The 25,160-nt window shown below is 46.2% G+C and overlaps 1 protein-coding gene across 2 annotated transcripts in view; it reads right to left on the bottom strand.

Moving 5' to 3' along the window:
• Positions 1-25,160, bottom strand: part of GEMIN8 (gem nuclear organelle associated protein 8) — a 54,934-nt gene that overhangs the window by 14,742 nt on the left and 15,032 nt on the right. For both annotated transcript variants that reach the window (XM_088481152.1, XM_088481153.1), the window contains exons 2-3: positions 18,785-18,821; positions 14,578-15,028 (exon numbers count right to left, since the gene is read on the bottom strand). In XM_088481152.1, coding sequence (XP_088337278.1) covers positions 14,578-15,028; positions 18,785-18,787 — 454 coding nt within the window. In that variant the 5' untranslated portion in view covers positions 18,788-18,821. The remainder of the gene's footprint in view (positions 1-14,577; positions 15,029-18,784; positions 18,822-25,160) is intronic.

Genomic DNA, 25,160 nt, shown 5'->3' with positions numbered 1-25,160 from the left:
GGTGCGTGAGGGCCGACAGACGCTAGAGTGGAGCAGCTCACCGTCAAAATGAACCTGGGGGCCACAAGAAGTGTGTCTAAAACGACAGTTCAGCGAACCCTGCTGCGTATGGGGCTCCGAAGCAAACTAAGGTCACTGCACCTACGCTAATGAAGGTCCATCGGCGAAAAAGGCTACAATTTCCATGCCTGTATCGGAATTGGACCTCCGCTAATTGGTGAAGGGTTGGCTTCTCCGATGAGTCATGTTTTCTGTTTTATCGAACGGATGGACGTTGGCACGCCAGACGAGAAACATCGGAGAACAAACACCCTGCAACCAAGCTGGTGGTGACAGCGTTATGGTCTGGGGAATGTTTTCATGGCATTCTCTGGACCCACTCATCCATGTGGAAGGCACCCTCAATCAATTTGGTTATGAATCCATCCTTGCAGAGCACGTACACCCATACATGCCGATTCTCTTCATTGAGGCGGATGGGATGCAACATGTCACACGGCTAGAAATATCTGACAGTGGTTGGATGAGCACAACCAAGACTTCCAAGTACTTCCCTGGCCACCTAATTCCCTGGACTTGAACCCAATTGAGCATCTGTGGAACCACCTCGATCGTTGTGTTCGCTCTATGGATACTCCACCACGCAACCTCCAGCAGCTGTGGGATGCACTGAGGTCAGCCAACCTATCAGCACCTTATTGAGTCACCCCCAGCCTGTTTAACTGCTGTCGGTGATGCACACGGTAGTTACTCTGGCTATTTGTTGGTGGTCATAATAATGTGTCTCGCTCATGTAGAGTACATATACAAACACACAATATAATACAGGTTGAGTCTCCCATATTCAAATATTCCGAAATACGGAATATTCCGAAATACAGATTATTTTTGGCATGACTGAGATAATGCCTAAGGCACAAATTATTAAAAATAATGTATAAAATGACCTACAGGCTGTGTGTATAGGGTGTATATGAAACAAATGAATTTCATTTCTTTACACAAACTTTGTTTGAGCCACAAAATTATTGAAAATATTGTATAAAATTACCTGGAGGTTGTGTGTATAAGGTGTATATAACACATAAATGCATTGTGTGTGTATATTTGGGTCCCATTCCCAAGATTTTTCATTATAAAATGCAAATATTCCAAAATACGGGATATTCCATTATCCAAAATTCCCCTGGTCCCAAGCATTTTGGATATGGGAGACTCAACCTGTATATAAATTTTATACACATATATACACGACATCTAACAGATAACAGAATATCAAGATCAATTTCCATTTTCTTAATTTTTCTTTTCATGTATTCATGCAGACCAACTAAATGGTTCATGCTGTGCTTGTTAGGAAAATATGAGATATGGCAAGAACTTACCCTTGTTATCTCTATTTCTACGAAGTCCATAGGGATACCTTGGGGTATAGACGGATGACGTCAGACATTGGGCACCACAGAGTTAAAGTTTTCAGCCTCCCAGGATGCACTGGGATCCCCCTCCTATACCCCGCCCCTGAGCTAAGGCAAACCAGTTACGTAACAAGCCGTAGGAGGAGAAGAAAGAGAGAAGAAAGTCTGGAACAAACAAGAATCACATTCTCACCAGAAGGAGACGGAAAAACCGGTGACCAGATCAAAGCCCATCTGCAGTACAGGTGCGACAGGGCGGGAGTCCTGTGGAACCCTATGGACTTCGCAGAAATAGAGATAACAAGGGTGAGTTCTCACCATATCTCATATTTTCTACTTCAGGGTCCATATGGTATCCACAGGATACCTTGGGAATTTCCCAAAGCAGTATCCTTTAGGGGTGGGGACGCTCCTGTGCTGGAAGAAGAATACACCGACCCGAAAAAAGCATTTTGAGAGGCGAAGGTATCGAATGCATAATACCTTACAAAGGTATGGACAGAAGACCACGTGGCTGCCTTGCAAAGCTGAACAGCAGAAGCACCACGTCGAGCTGCACACGAAGGACCCACAAACCTAGTGGAATGAGCCCTAACAGAGGATGGAATAGGAAGGCCTTCATGAATATAAGCCTCAGAAATAGCCATGCGAATCCATCCTGCCAACGTTTGCTTAGTGGCAAGCCAACCCTTCTTACGGAAGCCATTGAGGACAAACAAGGAGTCCGACTTCCTAAAAAAATTGGTACGGTCAACATAATTCCTTAGAACCCGTACCACATCTAAGGTGGCCTCACCAACCGAGAGGTCTGGAGAATTAAAGGCCGGCACTATGATTTACTCATTAATGTGGTAACTAGATATCACCTTTGGGAGAAAACTAGGGTGAGTGCGAAGCACCACCTTGTCCCTATGAAAAATGAGAACGAGAGGCCGACATGAGAGAGCCCCCAATTCTGAAACCCTTCTGGCTGAAGCAATGGCCAGAAAAAAAAAAAACAGTCTTAGCTGTAAGCCATTTCAAATCCACTGAGCCCAGTGGTTCAAATGGCTGTCTTTGGAGAGCCCTCAGGACCACAGCCAGATCCCAAGGAGCCACTGGAGGAACAAAGGGAGGCTGAATAGGAAGTACACCTTGCAAAAAGGTGCGGACATCCGGTAGAGTAGCAATCATATGCTGAAACCACACTGACAGGGTACAAACCTGCACCTTCAGAGAAGCAAGGCGAAGACCATGATCTAAGCCCGCCTGTAGGAAAGCCAACACCCTGGATATCCGGAACACCTGAGGATCATAGCCTCTAGGGCGACACCATTCAAAGAAAGTATGCCATACTCTATGGTAAATTCTTCCAGACGCAGGCTTCCGAGCTCTGAGCATGGTGTTAACTACAGAGCTGGAAAAACCCCTGGACCTTAAGAGGGCAGTCTCAACAGCCATGCCGTCAAAGACAGACGACCCAGGTCCGGGTAATGGCAAGACCTTGAGACAACAGGTCTGGACGTAGAGGCAACAGCATCGGAGTGTCTACGGAGAGACTCTAAAGAACGGAGTAACAGTGCCGTCTGAGCCACGCTGGAGCCATCAGCAGGAGTGTGCCGCCTTCTTGCTTGAATTTGCGAATCACTCGAGGAAGAAGGGAGAACGGAGGGAAGAGGTATGCAGACTGGAAGGTCCACTGGACCGACAGAGCATCTACCAGAAGTGCCTCTGCGTCTCTTGTTCTTGACATACACAGGTAGCTGCTTGTTGTGTCGGGAGGCCATGAGGTCTATCTCTGGAAGGCCCCACTTGTTCAACAGGAGTTGAAACACCTCCTGGTGAAGAGACCATTCTCCTGGATGCACATCTTGACGGCTGAGAAAGTCTGCCTCTCAGTTGAGGACTCCCGGTATGAACACTGCCGGTATGGCAGGGAGATTGCCTTCCGCCCAAGCTAGAATGCGGGACACCTCCGTCAAGGTCGCCTGACTGCGGGTTCCTCCTTGGCGGTTTATGTAAGCTACTGTGGTGGCGTTGTCTGACTGCACCTGCACAGGTTTTGCATGCAGGACATGTCTTGCATGCTGGAGAGCTTTGAATACTGCCCGAAGTTCCAATGGAATGTTTATCGGAAGCGCAGATTCTGCTGGCGTCCACCTTCCCTGGAAGAAGTGCAGACCCGTCACCGCTCCCCAGCCTCGGAGACTGGCGTCCGTTGTCAGAAGGACCCAGTCCGCAATCCAAAAGGGGCACCCCTTGTTCAGGTGAGCAGTCACCAGGCCAGAGACAGATGTACCTCCGGGGAAAGCATCATTGTCTGTGTCTTTATCCGATGGGGCAACCAATTCCATCTGGAGAGGATCAACTTCTGCAGAGGTCTGGAGTGAAACTGGGCGTACTCCACCATGTCGAACATCAACACCATGGATTCCAGTAACCTCATTGCCGAGTGAATTGACACCCGGCGACTCTGCAGGCAACTGCGTACTGTCGCCTGTAATGCAGAGATCTTTTCCTCCGTCACAAAGATCCTCTGTTGGTGAGAGTCCAACAGGGCTCAGAGATGGAGCATCCTCTGTGAGGGAACCAGGGGAGGACTTCTTCCAGTTTACCAGCCAGCCGTGAGTCTGCAACACAGAGACTGTCAGTTGCAGATGGCACTGAAGTATCTCTGGAGACCCCGCCAACAACAGGTGGACGTCCAGATAGGGCAACAAGCGGACCCCCTGCATCCGCAAATGGGCTGCCATAACTGCCATGACTTTGGTAAACACTCGAGGCGACGTGGCCAGACCAAATGGCAGCGCCTGGAAGTTTCGGTCGATCACTGCAAACCTGAGGAAACGGTGTGCTGAAACAATGGGGATATGCAGGTAAGCGTCCTGAATATCTATCAACACCATAAAATCCCCAGGCTCCATCGCTAAAATGATGGAACGCATGGTCTCCATCCGGAACTGAGGAACCCTCAAGAATTTGTTAAGGGATTTGAGGTTGAGGATGGGCCGGTAAGACACATTGGGTTTCTGTACCAGAAAAAGATTGGCGTAATACCCCGATCCCCTCTGGGACAACGGAACCGGCACTATAACTCCAGCCTGGAGCAGAGAGTGTAACACCTTCCGGAATTCCAGGGTCTTGTCTTGATCCGACTGACGGCCATGGTGAAAAATCGTCTGGGAGGCCTCCTCTAGAAAAAGAGGGCGTACCCCCGAGAGACCACTTCTCTTACCCAAGTGTCCGTGGTGGTGAGACACAAGAACTGGGCGAACTGAAGAAGCCAGCCTCCCACTTTGGGGTCCCCCAAAGAGAGGCCCGTCCAGTCAGGCGGAAGGCTTATCGTCCGACTTGGGAGCAGGAAGTCTTGTACTCCAAGCCTGCTTCTTAGGCTTGGCAGATTTCTTGGCCCCTGACTGTCTCGGAAAGGACTGTACTTTGGACTTACCCTGGGCCGAAAGGAGGAAAAACCCGACCCTGATGGGACTGTAGCCGATCGCAGACATGTAGACTTAGCTGCTGCCAGAGTGGCCACAACTTTGTCCAGATCAGGGCCAAACAGGACCTGTCCATTAAAAAGGCAAGCATTCCAAACCCTTTTTGGAATCCGCATCCGCTTTCCAAGAGCTCAACCGTAGGGTGTGGCGAACTGCCACAGCTGCCGAGAAGAAGTGAGGAGACCTATATCCAAGGCTGCCTCATTAATGTACGTGGCTGAGTCTCTGAGATTACCCACTAACTCCACCTGCTCAGCTTGGAGGAGTCTCTGGACACTGACTCTTCACCTATCAGCCCAACGCTCTGGCCACCCAGCACACGGCCATAGCCAGTCTGGACACCCCCCCAGCAAGGGAATAATAAGAGATATGGTAAGAACTTACCCTTGTTATCTCTATTTCTACGAAGTCCATAGGGTTCCACAGGATACCTTGTGGTATAGGTGATGACGTCAGTCTTCAGGCACCACAGAGTTAAAGTTTTCAGCCTCCCAGGATGCATCTGGGTCCCTCTCCTATACCCCGCCCCCGGGCCAAGGCATCTCAGTTACGTCACAAGCCATAGGCCGGAGGAGGAGAAGAAAGAGAGAGAAGAAAGATCTGGACACTCACAAGCATCACATTCTCACCATAGGGAGACGGAAAAAACGGTGACCAGAATAAAGCCCATCTGCAGTAAAGGTGCGACAGGGCGGGAGTCCTTTGGAACCCTATGGACTTCGTAGAAATAGAGATAACAAGGGTAAGTTCTTACCATATCTCTTATTTTCTACTGCAGGGTCCATAGGGTAGCCACAGGATACCTTGGGGATGTCCCAAAGCAGTATCCTTCAAGGGTGGGGACTGTGCTGAGAGGAGAATCCGCCGCCCGAAGGAAGCATCCTGAGAGTCAAAGGTGTCAAAAGTGTAATACCTCACAAAGGTATGGACAGAAGACCACGTAGCAGCCTTGCAGATCTGAACTGCAGAGGCACCACGTCTAGCTGCCCACGAAGGACCCACAGACCTAGTGGAATAAGCCCTCACAGAGGAGGGAACTAAAAGACCTTCATGAAGATAAGCTTCTGAAATTGCCATACGAAACCAGCCTGCCAAAGTCTGCTTTGAAGCAGGCCAACCCTTTTTACGGAAGCCAGAGAGGACAAACAAGGCGTCCAACTTCCTAAACGAAGTAGTGCGGTCCACATAAATCTTTAAGGCCCGCACAGCATCCAAAGTGGCTTCACCCACTGAAAGTCCAGGTGAATTGAAAGCCGGCACAACAATTTCTTCATTGATGTGAAAACTGGATACCACTTTGGGAAGGAATCCCGGACGAGTGCGAAGCACCGCCCTATTCCTATGTCAGAGAGCGCAGCAACCTATGATGAAACCAGAATGACAGGGCAGACACCTGCACTTTCAGAGAAGCCAGGCGAAGCCCATGATCCAGTCCAGCCTGTAGGAAAGCCAACACCCTAGACAGGCAGAAGTCCCTAGGGGAATACCCTCTAGGTCTACACCACCGGATGAAAGTATGCCACACACGATGGTAGATTCTTGCCGAGGAAGGTTTACGAGCTCTTAGCATGGTTTGCACCACAGAGCCAGAAAACCCTCTGGACTTTAGCATGACCGTTTGAACAGCCACGCCGTCAAAGACAGCCGAGTCAGGTCCGGGTGAAGACAAGGACCCTGTGACAGCAGATCCGGTCGTAATGGTAACCTCAGAGGAACGTCTACTGACAGACTCTGGGGGTCGGAAAACCAGTGCCGTCTGGGCCACTCGGGAGCTATCAACAGTAGCGTACCTCCTTCTCATTTGAATTTCCGTATTACCCGCGGAAGAAGAGAAAACGGAGGGAAAAGGAAGGCAAACTGGAATGTCCACTGGACGGACAGAGCATCCACCAGAGACGCCTTTTCGTCTCTTGTTCGAGACCCGTACACCGGCAACTTGTTGTTGTGCCGGGACGCCATGAAGTCTATCTCTGGAAAACCCCATTTGTCCACCAGACTCTGAAAGACGTCCTGGTGTAAAGACCACTCAACCGGATGCACGTCCTGCCTTCTGAGAAAATCCGCTTCCCAGTTGAGGACTCCAGGGATGAACACTGCTGATATTGCTGGGAGATTGCGCTCCGCCCAGACCAGAATACGGGACACTTCTGCGAGTGCTGCCCGATTTCGGGTTCCTCCTTGTTAGTTTAAATAGGCTACCGTGGTGGCGTTGTCTGACTGGACCTGCACAGGGTGACTCTGGAGAACCGGCTGTGCCAGCTGGAGAGCTCTGAACACCGCACGGAGTTCCAAAATGTGTATTGGAAGCTCCGCTTCCGCCCGAGTCCACCTGTCCTGAAACAAGTGTGGACCCGTACAGCTCCCCAGCCCCGGAGACTGGCGTCCGTTGTTAACAGGACCCAGTTCGCCACCCAGAACAGGCGACCCTTGTTGAGGTGGGTCGTCTGCAACCACCAGGTTAGAGACAGGCGAACCTCCGGAGTGAGCACCATCGTCTGGGACTTGTGACACTGAGGCAATCCATTCCATCTGGACAGGATCTTTTCCTCCGTCACAAAGATCCGCTGCTGCCTGGAGTCCAATAAGGCCCCGAGGGGCAGGATCCTCTGAGACGGGGCGAGAGTGGACTACTGCCAGTTTATCAACCAGCCGCGATGTTGCAGTACCGCAATCGTCAGATCCAGATGGTGTAAAAGAAGCTCTGGAGACCCAGCTATCAACAAGAGGTCGTCCGCAGGAGAGCCGCCATGACCGCCATGACCTTGGTGAATACCCGTGGAGCAGTCACCAGGCCAAAAGGCAGCACCCGGAACTGGAAATGTTCATTGCAGATTGCAAAACTGAGGAACTGCTGATGGCGCAAAAGAATAGGGACATGCAGGTAAGCGTCCTGGATGTCCAATGACACCATGTAGTCCCCAGGTTCCAGTGCCAGAATAATGGACCGCAGGGTCTCCATCCGAAACAGAGGCACCCTCAAGGACTTGTTGAGGGCCTTCAGGTTTAGTATTGGACGGTAAGACCCATTAGGTCTCTGCACCAAAGATAGATTGGAACAGAAACCCAGGCCCCTCTGGAAAATTGGAACATGCACTATAACTCCGGCCTGGAGCATAGTGTGCAAAACCTTCCGCAGTTCCGAGGATTTGCTCCGGTGTAGCGGAAAGGCCTGTGGTAAAGAACCGGGATGAAAGCCTGTGCCGAAAGGAGAGGGCATACCCGTGAGAGACCACCTCCTGAACCCAAGTGTCTGTCGTAGTCCTCGACCAGCACTGGGCGAACTGAAGCAGGCGGCCCCCCGCTTTGGGATCCCCCAAAAGGAGGCCCGGACCGTCAGGCCACAGGTTTGTCATCTGACCTAGGAGCCGGACGTCTGGTACTCCAGACCTGTTTCTTGGCTTGGACAATTTCTTGGTCCCAGCCTGCCGTGGAAAGGACTGTGCTTTAGGCCTACCTTGGGCCCTGTGAGGCCGAAAGGACGACCCACCAGCACTAGAAGGAATCATAGCAGACGGAAGACATGCAGATTTTGCTGCTGCCAACATAGCTATTATTTTGTCCAGATCTGGACCAAATAGTACCTCCCCATTGAAAGGCAGACCTTCTAATCCCTTTTTGGAATCCGTGTCCGCTTTCCAAGAACGCAACCATAAGGTGCGATGAGCAGCCACGGCTGCAGAGGAGATCCTAGAGGTGAGCATACAAATATCTAAGGCCGCTTCATTAATGTGAGTGGCCGAGTCTCAGAGAATGCCCACCAACTTGGTCTGTTCAGCCGAACAGTCAGAGTCCAAAGACGCCTCCAAATTATCCACCCAGCGCTCCATAGCTCTGGCTACCCAACACACGGCCATAGCCGGTCTGGATGCTCCCCCTGCAAGGGAATAAACGGATTTGAGGCAGATCTCCACCTTGCGGTCAGTGACATCCTTCAAGGATGACATCGAAGGCATAGGCAACGTGGCATTTTTGACTAGGCGTGTGACATGTGAATCCACTTGCGGAGAGGATTCCCACTTAGAAAAATAATTGTCCGCAAACGGATAAGCCACGGCTAAGCGCCTCTGGGGCTGAAACCGTTTACTTGGATTTTTCCACGCCTCCTCTAAATGATCCACTAATTGATCAGAAAGAGGGAACACCGTAGCCTCACCCTTAATATCCTTAAAAAAGGCATATTTGAAATTGGCCACCGAAGGATCAATATCCTCAATAACTAAAGCCGTGCGGACCGCACGAATAAGACCAGGGATATACACCCTGGACTTCGCATCCGGCTCTTTGGTACGGAGAGGTTCTTGGTCAGATAGATCCAGAATCTCCCCATCATCTGACGTCTCATCGTCATCTCCATAAGCAGCAGATAAAGACGCCACCGGCCTATTATGAGGCCGCAACACAGACTCCCCCTGTAAAACATCGGACAAATGCTGAACCGATGCAGTTAGAGTATTAACCTACGCAGGCTCCGAGAAACCTGGGAAGGGACAGGGAGACTGTGGGGTACCATCAATTGTCTCAGGAACTCCCGCATGGGTGACGACACCACTGACCGCTGGGACAAACCTGTCTGGGTAAACGCAGGTGGCGGAGCTAGCTGGCCCACAAGGGTTGTAAGCGCCTTAGCGAAACAAGCCCAGGGAGGTTCCTCTACCGGGACCGGGACCATAATCGGCCGTGACAGTGCCAGGCACTGGGGACATAACCCCTCCGCGTTACCCTCCCCCTCCGCTATTGGTACCTTACATTTAGTACACATGAGCTGGAGAGGAAAATCAGTCTCAGGCATGATGGTAAGTATGTGACACTCACACCTAAACTTATTGGTATAGTGTGAATAACACCCTGCACACCGCAAGGGCTTTGAGCAGAGCAAGATCAGGGACAGTAATATGGCTGACAGTAGAAAATGAAAGTACAGACAGCAGGGCTAGCAGATTAGTCACATACAATGCAGAAGAAACAAATCCCTGCACTATTAGCGCTGATTCTCAGCCACTCAGGCTGGTAGGACTCAGCGCTGCATACACTGACCTCTGACAAACGGAGGAGAGGTATGTTGGGGGACCCAGACCGCAATGCCACCGCTCACAGGCTTCCCAGCAGCGTTCACCATGCTTTAAAGATGGCCACCGAGGAGCAGAGGATGAAGGAGGCCGGCCTGGGGGAGGAGCGCTGACACACTATGGCCAATCAGGCAGAGCAGAGAGGCTGTGTGCAGCAGGGGAGGCGCCGGCTGAGAGACAGGGAAAGCGCGCTCCCCTGGCCTGCATTTAACCCCTGGGACGCCGCAGCGCATGCCGCTCAGCAGCGGCCCGCTGTCCCAGGGGGTAGTGGAAGCGCAGGTTGGTCGCCTGGCTCCACGCTGCAGCCAGTCCCCAGGGAGCCCCCTGCCTGGGGACTCAGGACCATGTGACCAGCGGGGACCCACCGCGGGACCCCGCTGCTTACCTGCTATCCCCTTGGATCCGGCCACGGTCCAAAAATATCTGGGGGCACCGCTAGCCGTGACCCCAGATGTCTACCAGCATCCCCGGATCAGTACCGGCATTCTAGTACCGGCGGGGTGTAGGGGAGACAGCATGGACGTCAGTACTGACTGTCCATGCTGTACTCCCAGATGTGCAGCCAGCGCTGCCTTTAAAACAAACTTCAGGGGCTCTTCATAGCCCCCCTCTGCACAGTGCCTCCGACTCTGAGCCAGGCACCGACGAAACTGGGATGCCTTGGCCCGGGGGCGGGGTATAGGAGAGGGACCCAGATGCATCCTGGGAGGCTGAAAACTTTAACTCTGTGGTGCCTGAAGACTGACGTCATCACCTATACCCCAAGGTATCCTGTGGATACCCTATGGACCCTGCAGTAGAAAAATGGATTTCAGGCATATTTCAACCTTGCGATCCGTAGCATCCTTTAAGGAGGACATGGAGGGCATGGGCAATGTAGCACTCCTCACTAGGCGTGTTACATGAGAGTCCACTTGCGGAGTAGATTCCCACTTAGAAATATAATTATCCGCAAAGGGGTATGCAAAAGCCAAACGTTTTTTGAGGCTGGTACCGTTTACCCGGATTTTTCCACGCCTCCTCTAAATGATCCACTAACTGAACAGATAGAGAAAATACAGTGGCATCTCCCTTAATATCCTTAAAGAATGCGTATTTGGATTTAGCCACGGGGGGGGGGGAGGGATCGTCATCCTCAATAAACAAGGCCGCACAGACTGCCCGTATAAGGCCAGGTATATAGACTTTAGACTCCACCTCCTTAGTAAGGAGGGGGTCCTGGTCTGAAAAGTCAAAAATCACTGTCATCAGACGTCACCCTCATCATACTGTGCCGTCTGAGACACTAAAGGCCGCAATGACGACTCCCCCTGTAAAACGTCCGACAGGTGTTGCACCGTATTGGACAATGAATTCACCCATGCATGCTCCTGCGAGACCTGGGGCGGCGAAAGCAGAAGACACTGGGGTACCATCCACTGTCTGGGGAACCCCTGCATGGGTGACGACACAACTGACTGCTGTGATAACCCCATCTGGGGGAACGCAGGGGGTGTCGCTAGCTGGCCCACAAGGGTTGTAAGTGCCTGAGCAAAACAAGCCCAGGGCCGTTCCTGCACAGGCGCAGTGACAGAAATCGGGCATGATATAAGATAACATGCCCTACATAACCCCTCAGTGTTTCCATCACCCTCCGCTAATGGTACATTACATGTGGTACACTTTAGCTGAAGAGGAAAATCACGGAGTGTATGCGACTCCACTAACAGATAAATGCTTTTACAGTGAGGCAATGAATTACCCTGCAACGCCGCACCGCAAGGGCTTTAGTAGAGGAAGAACAGGGATAGTAAAATAGCTGACAGTCAGAAGTGAAAGTATAGGCAGCAGCACTAGCAGTAAGTCACATACAATGCAGAAATAAATCACTGCACTACCAGCACTATGATCAACTACACAGAGCCTGGTAAGAAACAGTGCTGCATACTCTGACCTTAATTGCAGGAGAGGTATGCGGGGGGACCTGGACCGCGATGCCACCTGTAATCAGCGTCCAGCAGCGTTTGCACAATCTTTAGAAAATGGCCGCCGAGGAGCAGAGAGGAGGCGGGCCTGGTGGAGGAGCGCTGACACAGCCCGCCAGACCGCTATGGAGAGGCACTGAGCAGCGGGGGAGGCGCCGGCTGTGAGACAGGAAAGGCGTGCTCCCCTGGCATGCAATTAACCACTGGGACGCCGGAGCTTTGCCGCTCAGCCGCAGCCCACTGTCCCTGGTGGTCTAGTGGAAGCGCAGGTTAATACCTGGCTCCACGTGCAGCCAGTCCCCAGGGTGCCCCCCCCTGCCTGGGAACTTAGGACTGTATTATCGGTGGGTACCCTCCGTGGTCCCCCGCCGCTTACCTTTCCCCTCGAATCCGGCCACAGTCCGGGTAATCCGGGGTCACCACTAGCTGTGACCCCAGACACCCACCAGCATCCCCGGATCAGTACCGGTGTTCTGGTCCGGCGGGGTGGAGGAGCGACAGCATAGACGTCAGTACTGACTGTCTATGCTGTGCAGCTCATCTTGTGCAGCCACAGCTGCCTTAAAGAACTTCAGAGGCCATTACAGCCCCCCTCTGTTAAATGGTGATCCGACTCCGAGCACCTACGAAACTGGTTTGCCTTGGTTCGGGGGCGGGGTATAGGCGGGGGACCCAGTGCATCCTGGGAGGCTGAAAACTTTAACTCTATGGTGCTCGATGTCGGACGTCTTCCGCCTATACCCCAAGGTATCCTGTGGATACCCTATGGATCCTGAAGTAGAAATGATAATGGGATGACATCAAACGCTAAACATGGGCTAACAACCTACTGTATAACTTTATTAACTATAACATAATCAAAAGTGATGACCAAAGAAAGGAATTCCTCCTAGTCAACAGGGCTATATGTAATCAGTGCAACCTCTACAGCAAATAGGTGACATACTTCTGCCAACTCCTGAGGAAATAAAAAGAGCGGTTAGCCAAGTTATTGAGGGCACAAGCATTCTGCATTATAATAAGTAATATCATGTAGCATCTCTACTGTTCAGAGGGAGACTTGTTTTTTTTCTTGAAACAAGCACTATATTTTACTCATTTATACACTAGACCCAAAAGATGGACAGTTTGGGAGGACAAAGAAACAAGTAAACTTGGCTCCATGATTGGATAGGATCTTCAAAGAAGTGACACTAGTAATATTTGCAGTCAGGAAAGTACATTGCCAATTTTTAGCAGCAAGTACATATATCTAAATGTTTACGTTCATCAGTGATAACACTACAGTGATCGACTGTCAAATATTTTAAAACATATATATTCTATTTTGAATTAATTTTTAAAAAAGGAGAAAAGATATTTAGAGAACCGTGGCTCCATGTTACTAAGTGTTTCTACCCCTTTTGTTTTCCCAGAGCTTCCAGTTCTCTCCTACTTGAAGAGGCCCTATTGAGTCCTGTCAATAGAGCCTTTCTAAGCACTCTGCACTGTTGTTATGGAAACTTTAAAGAGTGGGATTGCAATGTTTCAAGGGAAGCTGAGCACGATGATGTATTGGGAGAAGCAACAGTGATACCAGAAAGCACACACTGTATCACCGCAGAGTGATGTGTTCTCAGATAATATATTGGGTATTAGTTTTTTCCCTTATTTTGGTAGCTGCAAAGCTCTTCACAAAATGACAGTGTACGAGGATAAAGTGAAAAGAATAAAATAGCCTTTGTAACAAAATGGAAATAAAAATGAAGCGAAAATAAATTAAAACAAACATTAATCATACGCAGAGAATGCAAATTTGGCTAATACTACCTACAAACCAGTTGTACCACGATGTACAATCACTAAAAAGATTATGTTCAGCGCACAGCCATTAGTCTACCCTGGAAATACAATGGGTAGGGTATGAGATCCCGGTGGTTGGGATGCCGCTGGTCAGAATACAGACAGCGGCATCCCGACAGTCAGAATCCCGACACCCATAAGGAACAATGTAAGTTTAACCCTTACCCCTAAACCTCCCCGATGCCTAACCCCAACCTCCCCCCATGTACCTAAACCTAGCCCTCCCCCACAGTGTAACACACTAATGCCTAACCTTAACCCCGCACAGTAACCCTAACCCTCCCCCTAACCCCCGATACTTACCTTCGGGATTCTGGTGCCTGGATCCCGACAATGACAGTGTGCAATGCAAAATGGTTTATCCCAAGCCAAGGCAATGGAAGAATCAGTTGCTATGTCAAGATTATGAAACTTCTGCATTTATTCCTATGAATGATGCACAATAAACAGGATGCTTATATATGTATTGACAGACTTCAATATGTCAACACCATTATTTTGACTGGATAATGTCAACACTGTTGTACTGTTATTTAAAACACTGTAATGGTGTCGGCATCATAACTTTAAACATGATCGTAAAGCCTCATGTTTAAAGTTTTATGCCAATACTGTTACAATGCTTTAAAATATTACAACAGTGTCGGCATTGTCCAGTCAATATAATGCTGCCGACATATTGACTGTTGTCAGCACGAAGACTAACAAATTAACTACTTTCTAGCTAAACATAGAAAAGTAGATTGTACTCTTCCTGCTTTTTAAAATGAAAAACTGTTTAGCAAGGTACATACAAATGACTGACACATACTTAGCTCCTCCCGGTGCCTCTCCGTTTCTGCAAAGTATTGCCGCAGCTCCTCTGTGATCTCCATGTTGCTCATGTCACATTCTATTCCTTCCTCATCCGAATCAGATGATGCTTCACCTTCCTGTTCCATTTCGCACTCTCTTTCCTCTGAGTATGGTGCCTTCAAACAGGATACCTTTAAACGTGGGGGGTCCCGGCGCTTCATGGTTTCCTTTTGTGGCCTGATATAGTTGCAAGGTTGAGAAGATTCTCCACCTTCCCAATCAGCATAACGACTATTTAGATACATATCCGCAGGGTACCAAGGGGGATAGCTGAGAGAAGACACAGCAGTTCTATATGCTCGCTTGTGCCTGTACAGCCATTGCATTGCTTGCTTGTAATGCTTCCAGTACCTGGAATACACTCGGCCCGCATACCAAGGTTCAGGTTCTTGATGATGTAGGCTTGCCTAGGAGCAAAGGGACACCATTTACAGACAAAAGATATATCCATTACAGTTTTACAGTCTAAAAAACACCACATGCCCATGATATACCATAGTAAGACAGTGGAGTGCATTATTTTTTCCACAACATAGAAATTATCCATGTATGTACGAGAGATTGACAGGAAATGTAGAATTCAGAAGCCATTATGTTAAAAGGACAAGAGCATGGCTGGATCGGTTCAGGAGCCATGGAAAATCCACCACATCAACAGAACATGCTTCCAAATGTTAGGTGCCAATAATATTTGTTTAGGCTCACTGGCTACCTGGGATTTGGCCAGACCTGGTATATTCCATAACCTGAAATACAGATATAGGCCAACTGCTATTTGGCTTCTTCCATAACTACCTCTTGTTGGGCGGAGAAACCTTCTTCCTCAGCAGACATTCCATCACACAGCAGACATAATTATGGTTGATATATGCAGAGCATTATAAAAAGGTCAAAGCATTTCCAGTGCTATAGTAACCTCTGCTACAAGTGAGGAAACTGGTGATGCTCTGAAAATAAATTTGGTGATCAGTGAAAAGATTCCAATTGTACAAGCGCCCCAATCTTACACCTCATTAGGGTGAATTTCATATTGAATATCCAGTTTCTAAGTATAGGAAATATAGAATACACCCCGTTTAAATTTGGCTGTGCGTAACAAGCAATATGGAAACCACCACTGAAAAGCAACTATGCCAAGAAAGCATATTTTCAATACACAATGTATTAAATCCATATGTTTATGGTTCATGCAGAGATATTACTTTTCTAAATGCATTACACTTGTCTATGCTGAAATGTTTAACCTGTCACAGTACAGTAGTAAGAGACAGTAATCACTCATTATTTCTATCTGTGGTCAGTGATCACATCAAATTCATTTTTCAACCTTTACAGGTGCTCAAGACATGAAAATAAAGTTTCTAACAAGGCTATACATCAATGTAGCACTGAATGGGGGGAGGGGGGGATTCCTCAGCTTCAGAACAGCACATCGCACCCGCTACCATCATGTGTTTTCACTCATGCCCCATAGAGAGGAGAGGGAAAACTTGTGATGCTGGCGCTACCGTAACTGGTCGGCGTATGTGCTGCCAGTTATCACGGCAATGCCCGGCAGTACTTTGCAAGAAATTGGTAAGTCTCCTAAATACATTAACTAAAAAACCAACAACTAAGATGTAGCAATTGTTTAAACAGAGAAACACAAAAACATAACTGGCTTGCTCATTGTGGCTTTAATCTGCAAATTCTGAATGTCAGGGCTATTAAAAAAAAAAAATTCTCACATTTAGTAATCATCATTTTAAATTCCCATACATCCAAGCAGCCAAAAATAACTTCCTGGATATCACTTGGGACCACTAAGAAAACCCCCAAACACATCTGCTTCTGCAGCTGTACAACACTGTAAAATATAGTTGAAGAAAATGTGTATTTTCGCTCAATTAAAACATTTGGAAGAAAACGGGAAACCTTCCAGTATCAAATTTTGGGTACAGTACAGAGCGTCACTGTAATGCACATAATTTAAATCAAAATTAAAGCTCACTTTAAAATATTGTTTTGTAATTCATATGGAGCAGTAAATGAGTTAAAGCAATATTCTCAAAAAAATGACAGGCATAAGCGATGCTCACATGGGAGTTTGGATAGACATTGCATTCTGTGGGAAAACTGAACCCTACTTCCTGTTGCATATAGGGAGGTGAAATTATATTGTTCAGAACAGTCAGGCTTGAAATTGCCATTAAAGTTTCCAGATGATCTTTGTGGTTGGACTTAAGCCTACTTTATTACCCTATGTTATCAATCACCAATGAAGTACACAATGTAGGTTATGATCTACAAATGGTATAATATCAGCAATACAGAAAACACATATAGCCTTATGTGGCGTTGGACACGTAATCGGTATGACTTAGGTCCGATGGTTCAAATCCGGACGCCACAAGACCGTCACTAGAAGATCCCGACAGTGTAAGTATTTGAAATATATCTAACCCTCTACCCCCTAACCCTCCTCTTTAGGGATGCCTAACCCTAACCTCCCCCCTAATGCCTAATCCTAAGCCCCCCCTCCCTGCTCCCTAAACCTAACCCTCACAGGGGGGGTGCCTAACCCCAACCTCCCCCCTGGGGTGCCTAACCTTAGCCCCCCCTTCCCATAGCCTGACCCTAACCCTCCCAGGGGGGGTGCCTAACCTTAAGTCCCCCCCAGGAGCCCCTAATCTATCCCTCCCCCCCCACGCGGGTGTCCGCACCCGCTGCCTGGCTTACCTTCGTTCGGTATGCCGGGCGTCGGGATCCAGACGTAGAGATAATGATGGGTGTTGGGATTTCGACGCCGATCATTAGTACCTTGTCGGGATAGAACAGTCGGGAAGCCGGCGGTCGGCATTTCAACTGTCGGCTTCAAGACTACATACCGTTGGACACATATTGGATGTAACATTCAATAAATAAAACTGCACATATAGCTGATTTACATCTATATGCAGAGGCGAGACATGCACCTGGCTTACGTCACGGATACATCAAATACACTTACACCTATGTTTTTAATTGTTTGTTTTGTAATACATGGATTCGCTATGAGGATTTCACAAAAAAACGTGAAAAACAGAACACAACTCATGTGTAAAAAACTATTCTTAAAACATACACACAAAAAACAACAAAACATCACTTTCAAAAAAGAAAGCAACTATTGGCATCAGAGATTAATCTGCAATCAATTATTCACCGTTAGATGGGGCCACTACAGTTATAAGCAAGAGATAAACACAAGCAAATCAGCATAAGTGCATGCGTGTGCAGCTAGTTTTCTGGGTATGAACAGGACCAATTTGCTTATTTTACGTTACTCAAAATAGCATCAGTCCAACTCACCATTAGCCCTATAGAGTTTTGTACTGTACAGTGGGCACTTCTAATCATTTCCTTATGGAGCCTGCAGATCCCAATCTGGCATGGTGTACAGAAGCCAACTTTACCTGCTTCAAGAGTGTTTACATTGGAAATGTTACTCACTGGGCAATTGTACAACTCTGGTCACATCTGACCATTTCTGTTGAAGAGTAAATGATCAGGTTGCATCATGGCTATAACAAAGTGATGCAGCTGGGTAATGAAATAGCCATATTAGCATGGTAGTTTGATTAAGAATGGGCTTGAATACAACATTCCTAGTACCAGTAATTAAGTGGCATGCAAGTGAAAAAACTATCTAGCTCTTCATGTCCTCTCTCTGCGGGCATACAGGAGCAAATTTTGCTGTGCTCTCAGAGATGGACTATTTAGTTCATACAGTGACCTACAGACGGAATGGATATGGAAATCTTGTACAGAGTAAAGCATAATTAATACATTCAAGTAGGATGAATGGTGAAGGTATCATAGCAAAGCAGCTAATACATTACGCAGCACTATATAAATGGAGAATGACAGGTGTCACCATGAGATACAGTGAGACAGTGTGTACACCTTGTTTTCAGCTGCATCGGTTAATGGCTAACCTACGCCCAAGAGACGCTTCTGGAGTCATGTACTAAATGCTCACAGCTGTAGGCTTGAGCTCAAAAATATATCAGTGCCCCACCTTATAGTAATACTTTAAAAATACACTAAATATGTAGGCAGGATGTTAGTAACTATGTACAAATGAACCCCTCTAGAACTCAAGACCCAAACATTATACCAGCTGAACATACTCAAATACTCACCATGGCTGATGAATGATTTAAATGTGTTTTCAAATACCTAGAAATAAACAAAATGCATCATAGTTAAAATACAAAAATATAAGTAGAAGATACGTATGATAAAATAATGCAAAACAGAGGGAGCTAAAACAAAAACTCCAGGCTACAACAATGTATATTAATTCCATTCAAACAACTCAGTGAGTGTTTATTTTCGTCTGTTCTGATAGGTAATACCGCTTAATGATTTAAACATTGCCTATCAGCACAAGAACATACAAACATTATAATATATATATATATATATATATATATACACACACACACACACACACACACACACACATATACATACACACATATAGAAAATTTACTATGGTTCCAAATCAATTGTGCAAAACTACCTCTTTATACTTTACGTGTTGTATCTTGCTTAGGGCACTAAGCCAAGATTATGGTTTGAGCATTGAATTGAATACATCCCCTCTAAGTTTCCTACACTCGTGTCAAGCTATTCAGCAGCCAATTACCCCACTAGTATGTCTTCCACATTGGCAGGAAACCTACACAAGCAATGCACTAATAAACATATTAAAAACACACCTTCAACAAACATATTAAGAACAAAGCTGCAAGGATAAGGCAAATGTAGTTCCATTGCATTCAACTACTGAACAATGATGCTGAGAAAACCAAAGCTACACAGTATGGAACCTGGTTCATTTCATGTCAGTTGTGGATGAATTTTTTTTATTTTTACTACCCTACCCCAATTTAGAATACCCCCAAGTGCCACACATGGATTCTCTAGCTCTTGATGAAGCTTGGAACGAAAGAGGTGAAATGGACAACAGGTCTGCAGTATTTCTGAATTTTTAGAAACTTTTGTTTTTGGTGTTGTGACAACATCTCCTTGGTGGCAGGTTTACACCACCATATTGCATAGGCAAATTTTACTTCATGAATTACCACTTCTGGCTAAGAGAACAGTAGCTCTTCATTGGCTTTCACCTATTACTTCTACACGTGCCAAATGGTTCAAACTTGGTAATAACCCACCTCCGCGTAAGACAATTTACATGGAATCATGACTGCAGATATGCTAAATCTGGTTGAAAAACTCTAACTGCATGACCCACACTCCGAGCTGCCATCTTTCTGTTATCAAGTTATTTACACATACTACATATATTCACTCTTATGTCATGTGATAGCCCCTTATGTATAGGTAGGATCATGCTGTGATTTTCTATCCTTCGCTAAAACTGATGTACATCGTAACATTACTTTTTCAGTACACACTGTTAAAAATTTTAATTAATAAACACAATTTAAAATGTTAACCTTGGCTTCCCAGTCCAAGATGTACCTTCATATTGATAAAAACATAGGCTAAATCTAATTGTTATGCTGTAAATAAAATGGTTGAATTGGAAAATATAACCCATAAAAATAAAGTACCAAAGTTGATATCCTGAATATACTTAGTGCTGGGTTTTAAAATGGGTTGACTAGCAAATGCAAAACAACTCGTCTTGAGTACAAAACAACTCAATGATTCTATTGTGCCCTGCTCTGAATAGCAGACACGGAATTCATTATACATTGTAACTCATCCCAGAAGAGAGGACTCCTTCTGTGTATCAAGATCAAGGTCATATGTAGCACAATGTTTGGTTTATCACATTAGTGTGTCCTGTAACATTACATCACAAAGCACTGATTTCAGATAAGAGACTCCAAAGCCTGTACAGTGAGTCTGTAATATGTTTTGCCAGTGACAAGATACTGACAAGGTATTGTACACCATCCATGTGCCCCTTGATAATCCAGTCTTCACTCACACAGCATCGTGGATGGGGTACTCTAGAAAGCCTACATTAACACACACTAAATTTCCACCATGCAGATCTATGCACCAAGTACCCATCAGAATACAGGCATACACAGTAAGCAATGATAACTGCAAAGAGGCACTTTGTGTGGTTTACTCCTGATATCAGAGGTTACTTTAGATTACACTCCATGACAGAGCTTCCCAAACTCGGTCCTCAAGGCACCAGATATTAGTTTTTTTCATTAGACTTGTATGCAAAAGGTTTAGGGACTGAATACTCATCCAAGATATCATAAAGCGATTCTGAAATGGATTTCAATTGTAAGTAAGATGTATAAAGGTAAAAAAAAAGTAAAGAAACGGCAAAGAAAGTAATATACATGGACTAGAAACTGCAATAGAAGTCCCATTCAAAGCAGATGCTACAAGTGCTGTATATAACCAATATAAGAAAGTGTGTTGAAGGGTGCCTGAAAACCAGCAGCATGTCTAACCATAAAGGGTGTTCCCCATGCCCATAAGTGTACACTAAAATATGGTACTTAGTATTAGTACTAAGCCAATCAGAATCCCCAGTTCACATATACCACAATGCCTCACACGCTGGTGATATACAAGTGTGGATACCTGCTGTGTGTGTGGACCACTGGGCTACTGCCCTGGATGCCCAATTGTTAATCCTGCACTGCTTAGTATTTAAACAAAAAATATATTATATATCTATATATATCTAAATCTATAGCTCAGCATTTAAGCTAGGTGCTGTACATACAGACAGAAAAATAATAGTAATGAGAAACAGAATAATCAGAGCATTACCAAGAACCGAGGAATTGCACAGCATGGAGTGGAGACTTAGTAGATCCGAAGACTGTCCTAGGTCGGTGTTTCAAAACTTCTACAGGCAGTAGGTGCGTATTGAATGTGGCATATTAGACATAGACAGTTCTTAAATGACAGCCCCACATCAAACTAAACAAATCAACATAACGATGTGCCCGATTTGTCATTCCAAATTTCCAGGAAACAACAAATCGGGCTGATATTCTTGAAGCGTGCACCCTGCTGTGTGCCATATCGTGCAACTTTTTCCCCTGAAATGAGTTTTATTCACAAAGCGATGCAAATAGGACGCACAAGCAGCTTCTGCGGATTAAAATGTGGCATGCCTGTATTCTGTGTGCGACAAAGAATATAGGCATGCCGCATATCATTTTAATCAGCAGAAGCTGTGTGAGCATCCTATTCACATCTTGTGGCAGACCTGCAACCAACAATCAGGTTTAGTCCACGTCACGCTTAAATAGTCTTCTGGCACTTCTTCCTTTGAAACCGTGACTGGTCAGTGGTGTCCGATTCCCAGCTGTCCTAGAAATTTAGGAGTATATTTACTAAAGTGCGGATTTTTAGACGTGGAGTTGTTGCCCATAGCAAATAATTAGATCATTTATCTAGCACTTTCTAGAAGATAATAGATAGCAACCAATCAGATTCTATGGGCAACAACTCCACTTCAATAAACCTGCATTTTAGTAATTATACCCCCTAGTATCTGCCAGACAGCTCACACTAAATCCTCCATACCCTGCTTCATTACGGATTCCCTGTCAGGGCCCGAGGGAACCTCAGGATCAAAGACTTCGGCCAACTCGCCTTTCTCAGGGAAGAAATAACAGAGCTTCTAGTGTTCCCTCTAGCTCCGGCGGCAGGCAGGGTGCCGGAGATAGAGAGGGCATTCTTGTGCGCGTGCCCGAAAAGGGGGCATGGTTATGAAAAGGGGGCGTGTCTATAAGACGCGACCCCTTTTCGTCATACTTGTGGGCGTGCCTGGCGCTTACGGACATGCCGGGCAGCCCCCAAGCGCTGCAGAAAGGGAGAATTCTCCGGCGGTGACCGGGACACCGCATGTTTCTCCACCCGCGGGACACTGCGTCCCGCGGGTGAAAACGGCTCCAGCATGGCTGTTAGGGCAGGGCGCTTTTTGCCCTCCTCCTGGAGGGCAGGGTGCTTTTTGCCCACCAGAAGGAGGGCATGGCGCCGCGCCCCGCTAAAACAGCCTAGCGGGTACGCTAGCTTCTGTGGTTTTCACATGAAGTAAGATTCCAACATCATCTTCAAAGAGGACAACTGAATCAGACCATGCATCGTCCTTGCCATACCCAGTTTGTCTCTGCTCGGCTTCTTGGAATGTGCAGCAAGATGCAGGAGATCTGAAATAGTCTGGGCCAAAAATTTAGCTCAGACTGGCTCTGGAAATTCAGTGGCGATATCTACAGGTGTGCGGAGTCACTATACCTCACATTGGGCAAAGGACAATTTGGAGTGACATCAGGAGTAGGCAAAAAGTTTTCCCATTGTCCCACCACCAGAATTGGCTCTTGACATATTTCCCTTCACAGACAAAGACAGAAATAAGGGAAGAATATGAGAGGCCAGTTGCACAAAGCAGGATGATGTGGAGCTGCAATACAATAGGACAAAGCAAGTTTTCCTTCACAGGAAAAAAAGTAGCACCCCAGTAAACCTAAGGCTGGGTACACACAAAGATTTTCAGTCCAAACATCCAACTAGTTGATTGGTTGGATTGAAAATCTGGTAATGTATGGGAGTAAATGATGATCAGCAATTTGCTCCTAAATGCCAGAAAACAGATGAAAATGGTCGTCAGACAAGATTGTTAAATGTTTGATCTAAACAATTTGTTCAAACAACAGTTTTTGTCCATTTTCCAGCGTTTGGGAGCAAATTGCTGATTGTTATTTGCTTTCATACCTTACCAGATTTTCATTCCAACCAATCAACTAGTTGGATGCACCTTTACTCCTAATTCCCTGTAGAGCAGGGATGGGGAACCTCAGGCCCGGTGGCTGTATAAGGTCCGTGGAATCATTTGGTCTGGCCCTTGGGAGCTTTTCGCTGCTAGCATCAGCTGGCTAGCACGGTGCCTAGAATGGCACCCTGCAGCCAGAATCTTTGCAGCAGTGCCGCCTGGAGCATCCCTAGGACACTTCAGATGGTCACATCACTGCCCTTCCAGCTCCGGAAGCTGCGGGCATTGCTGTAATCACCGGTGATTGTGGCCCCGTCCCCATGTGACATCACAGAGGGGGTGTGGCCTGCACCGGGCCCACAAATAATGTTATATATATTATAATGGTCCTCGTTAGAAAAAAAAGATTCCCCACCCCTGCTGTAGAGGGTACTTCCCTGCAGAGGAGGGCAGATAGCGAAATAAAGGAGCTGCTGCTGCCAATTCAAGTTCAAAATTCTACTAGTGCACTCAATACACTAGTGTTGTGCCCCTCCATGTATGAAAGAGAAAGAAGTTTAAAAGACCACCAATCTCAAATGTGGTTCCAACACAGAGGTTCTACACTGAGGGGACGGTAATTAAAAAGGTTATGCAAGTAACATCTTCAATTGTAAAACCAAAACCTGCTTTCATTAGCTTAAGTTCACTCTGAATAACCAATTTCAAGACTAAAAACGATCATATCAGGACATATGTTATGTCGGTGTAAATCAGATTTAATTTCAGACAGAGATTGATATTTCTGCCAACTTTGTCAATGTGCAAGTTATAGTCCTTTTGTCTACAAAAATCGGTTTAACATTTTCAAAGTCACAAAAACAGAAAAAAAAACGATGAAAGACGACAATACTAGTTCTCTTAATTAGGTTTAGTTTACTGTTAAAAAACAACATTCCATGATTAAATTACATGGTTTATAATGGGTGTGGATTATTCATTTCTATTTATCTATATTCTCTGGCTCCATCTAGTGGCATTTAATAGAAGGAACAGAATAACGATTACAAATTTATTTAGCTGCGAGTTCCATACTGTGATTACATGAACGTGTACTTCAGAAAAGATTTTCATGAAATGTGCTCCGTATTCCGACGCAATCTTATTAAGAATGGCAAGTTGTGGGTATTGCTTCTGTGTCGCGCATTAAACTCTACAGTGTAAAAACTATGTGACGTGCATGAGTAGTGAAAATTATAGCTAGCAAGTGTATTTCATCAAAAAATACGCGTTTTGAGTTATATTAAAAGGTCTTAATTCTTTTTTTTTTTTTTTTAAGCATTTACAAACAAGTTTGTAAAATATCAGAAAAAATAATTGCAACTACCAGCTCCAAGTTTAAAACCTCATTTCACGTCATTACAATACCTCTACATACATGTCCCCACACCAGTAAATACATTTTCTGGTCTTTAGAGAAACTCTCTTGAAAAAATAACGTCTTTTCTTGCCATATTTTACCATTTGTACACAAATATATTACTAATTTAGAGTGTAGTGGAGATATTAAAGTAAGGACTTTTACCTTATTTTCACAGTCTGGCAGGGAGAACTAAAAGTCACAATTTCTCCCATTCAAACTGGCATTAACAAAGTGAACAGCATGCAGCCACTGGTTTTACCCTAGTTCACAGCTAACTATATTCAGGCCAATTTACTAAGCAGAGCTTTTTAAAGCTCCTGCATCTTCGGTAGCTGGATTTATTGGGGCAGTAATACTAAATACAAAACACAGCTGGTTTTCTTTTTAA

The sequence above is a fragment of the Taudactylus pleione genome, unplaced genomic scaffold, assembly GCF_031769625.1.
Source record: "Taudactylus pleione unplaced genomic scaffold, aTauple2 ptg000265l, whole genome shotgun sequence".
Taxonomy (NCBI): domain Eukaryota; kingdom Metazoa; phylum Chordata; class Amphibia; order Anura; family Myobatrachidae; genus Taudactylus; species Taudactylus pleione.
This window is presented reverse-complemented; position numbering and strand designations above follow the sequence as displayed.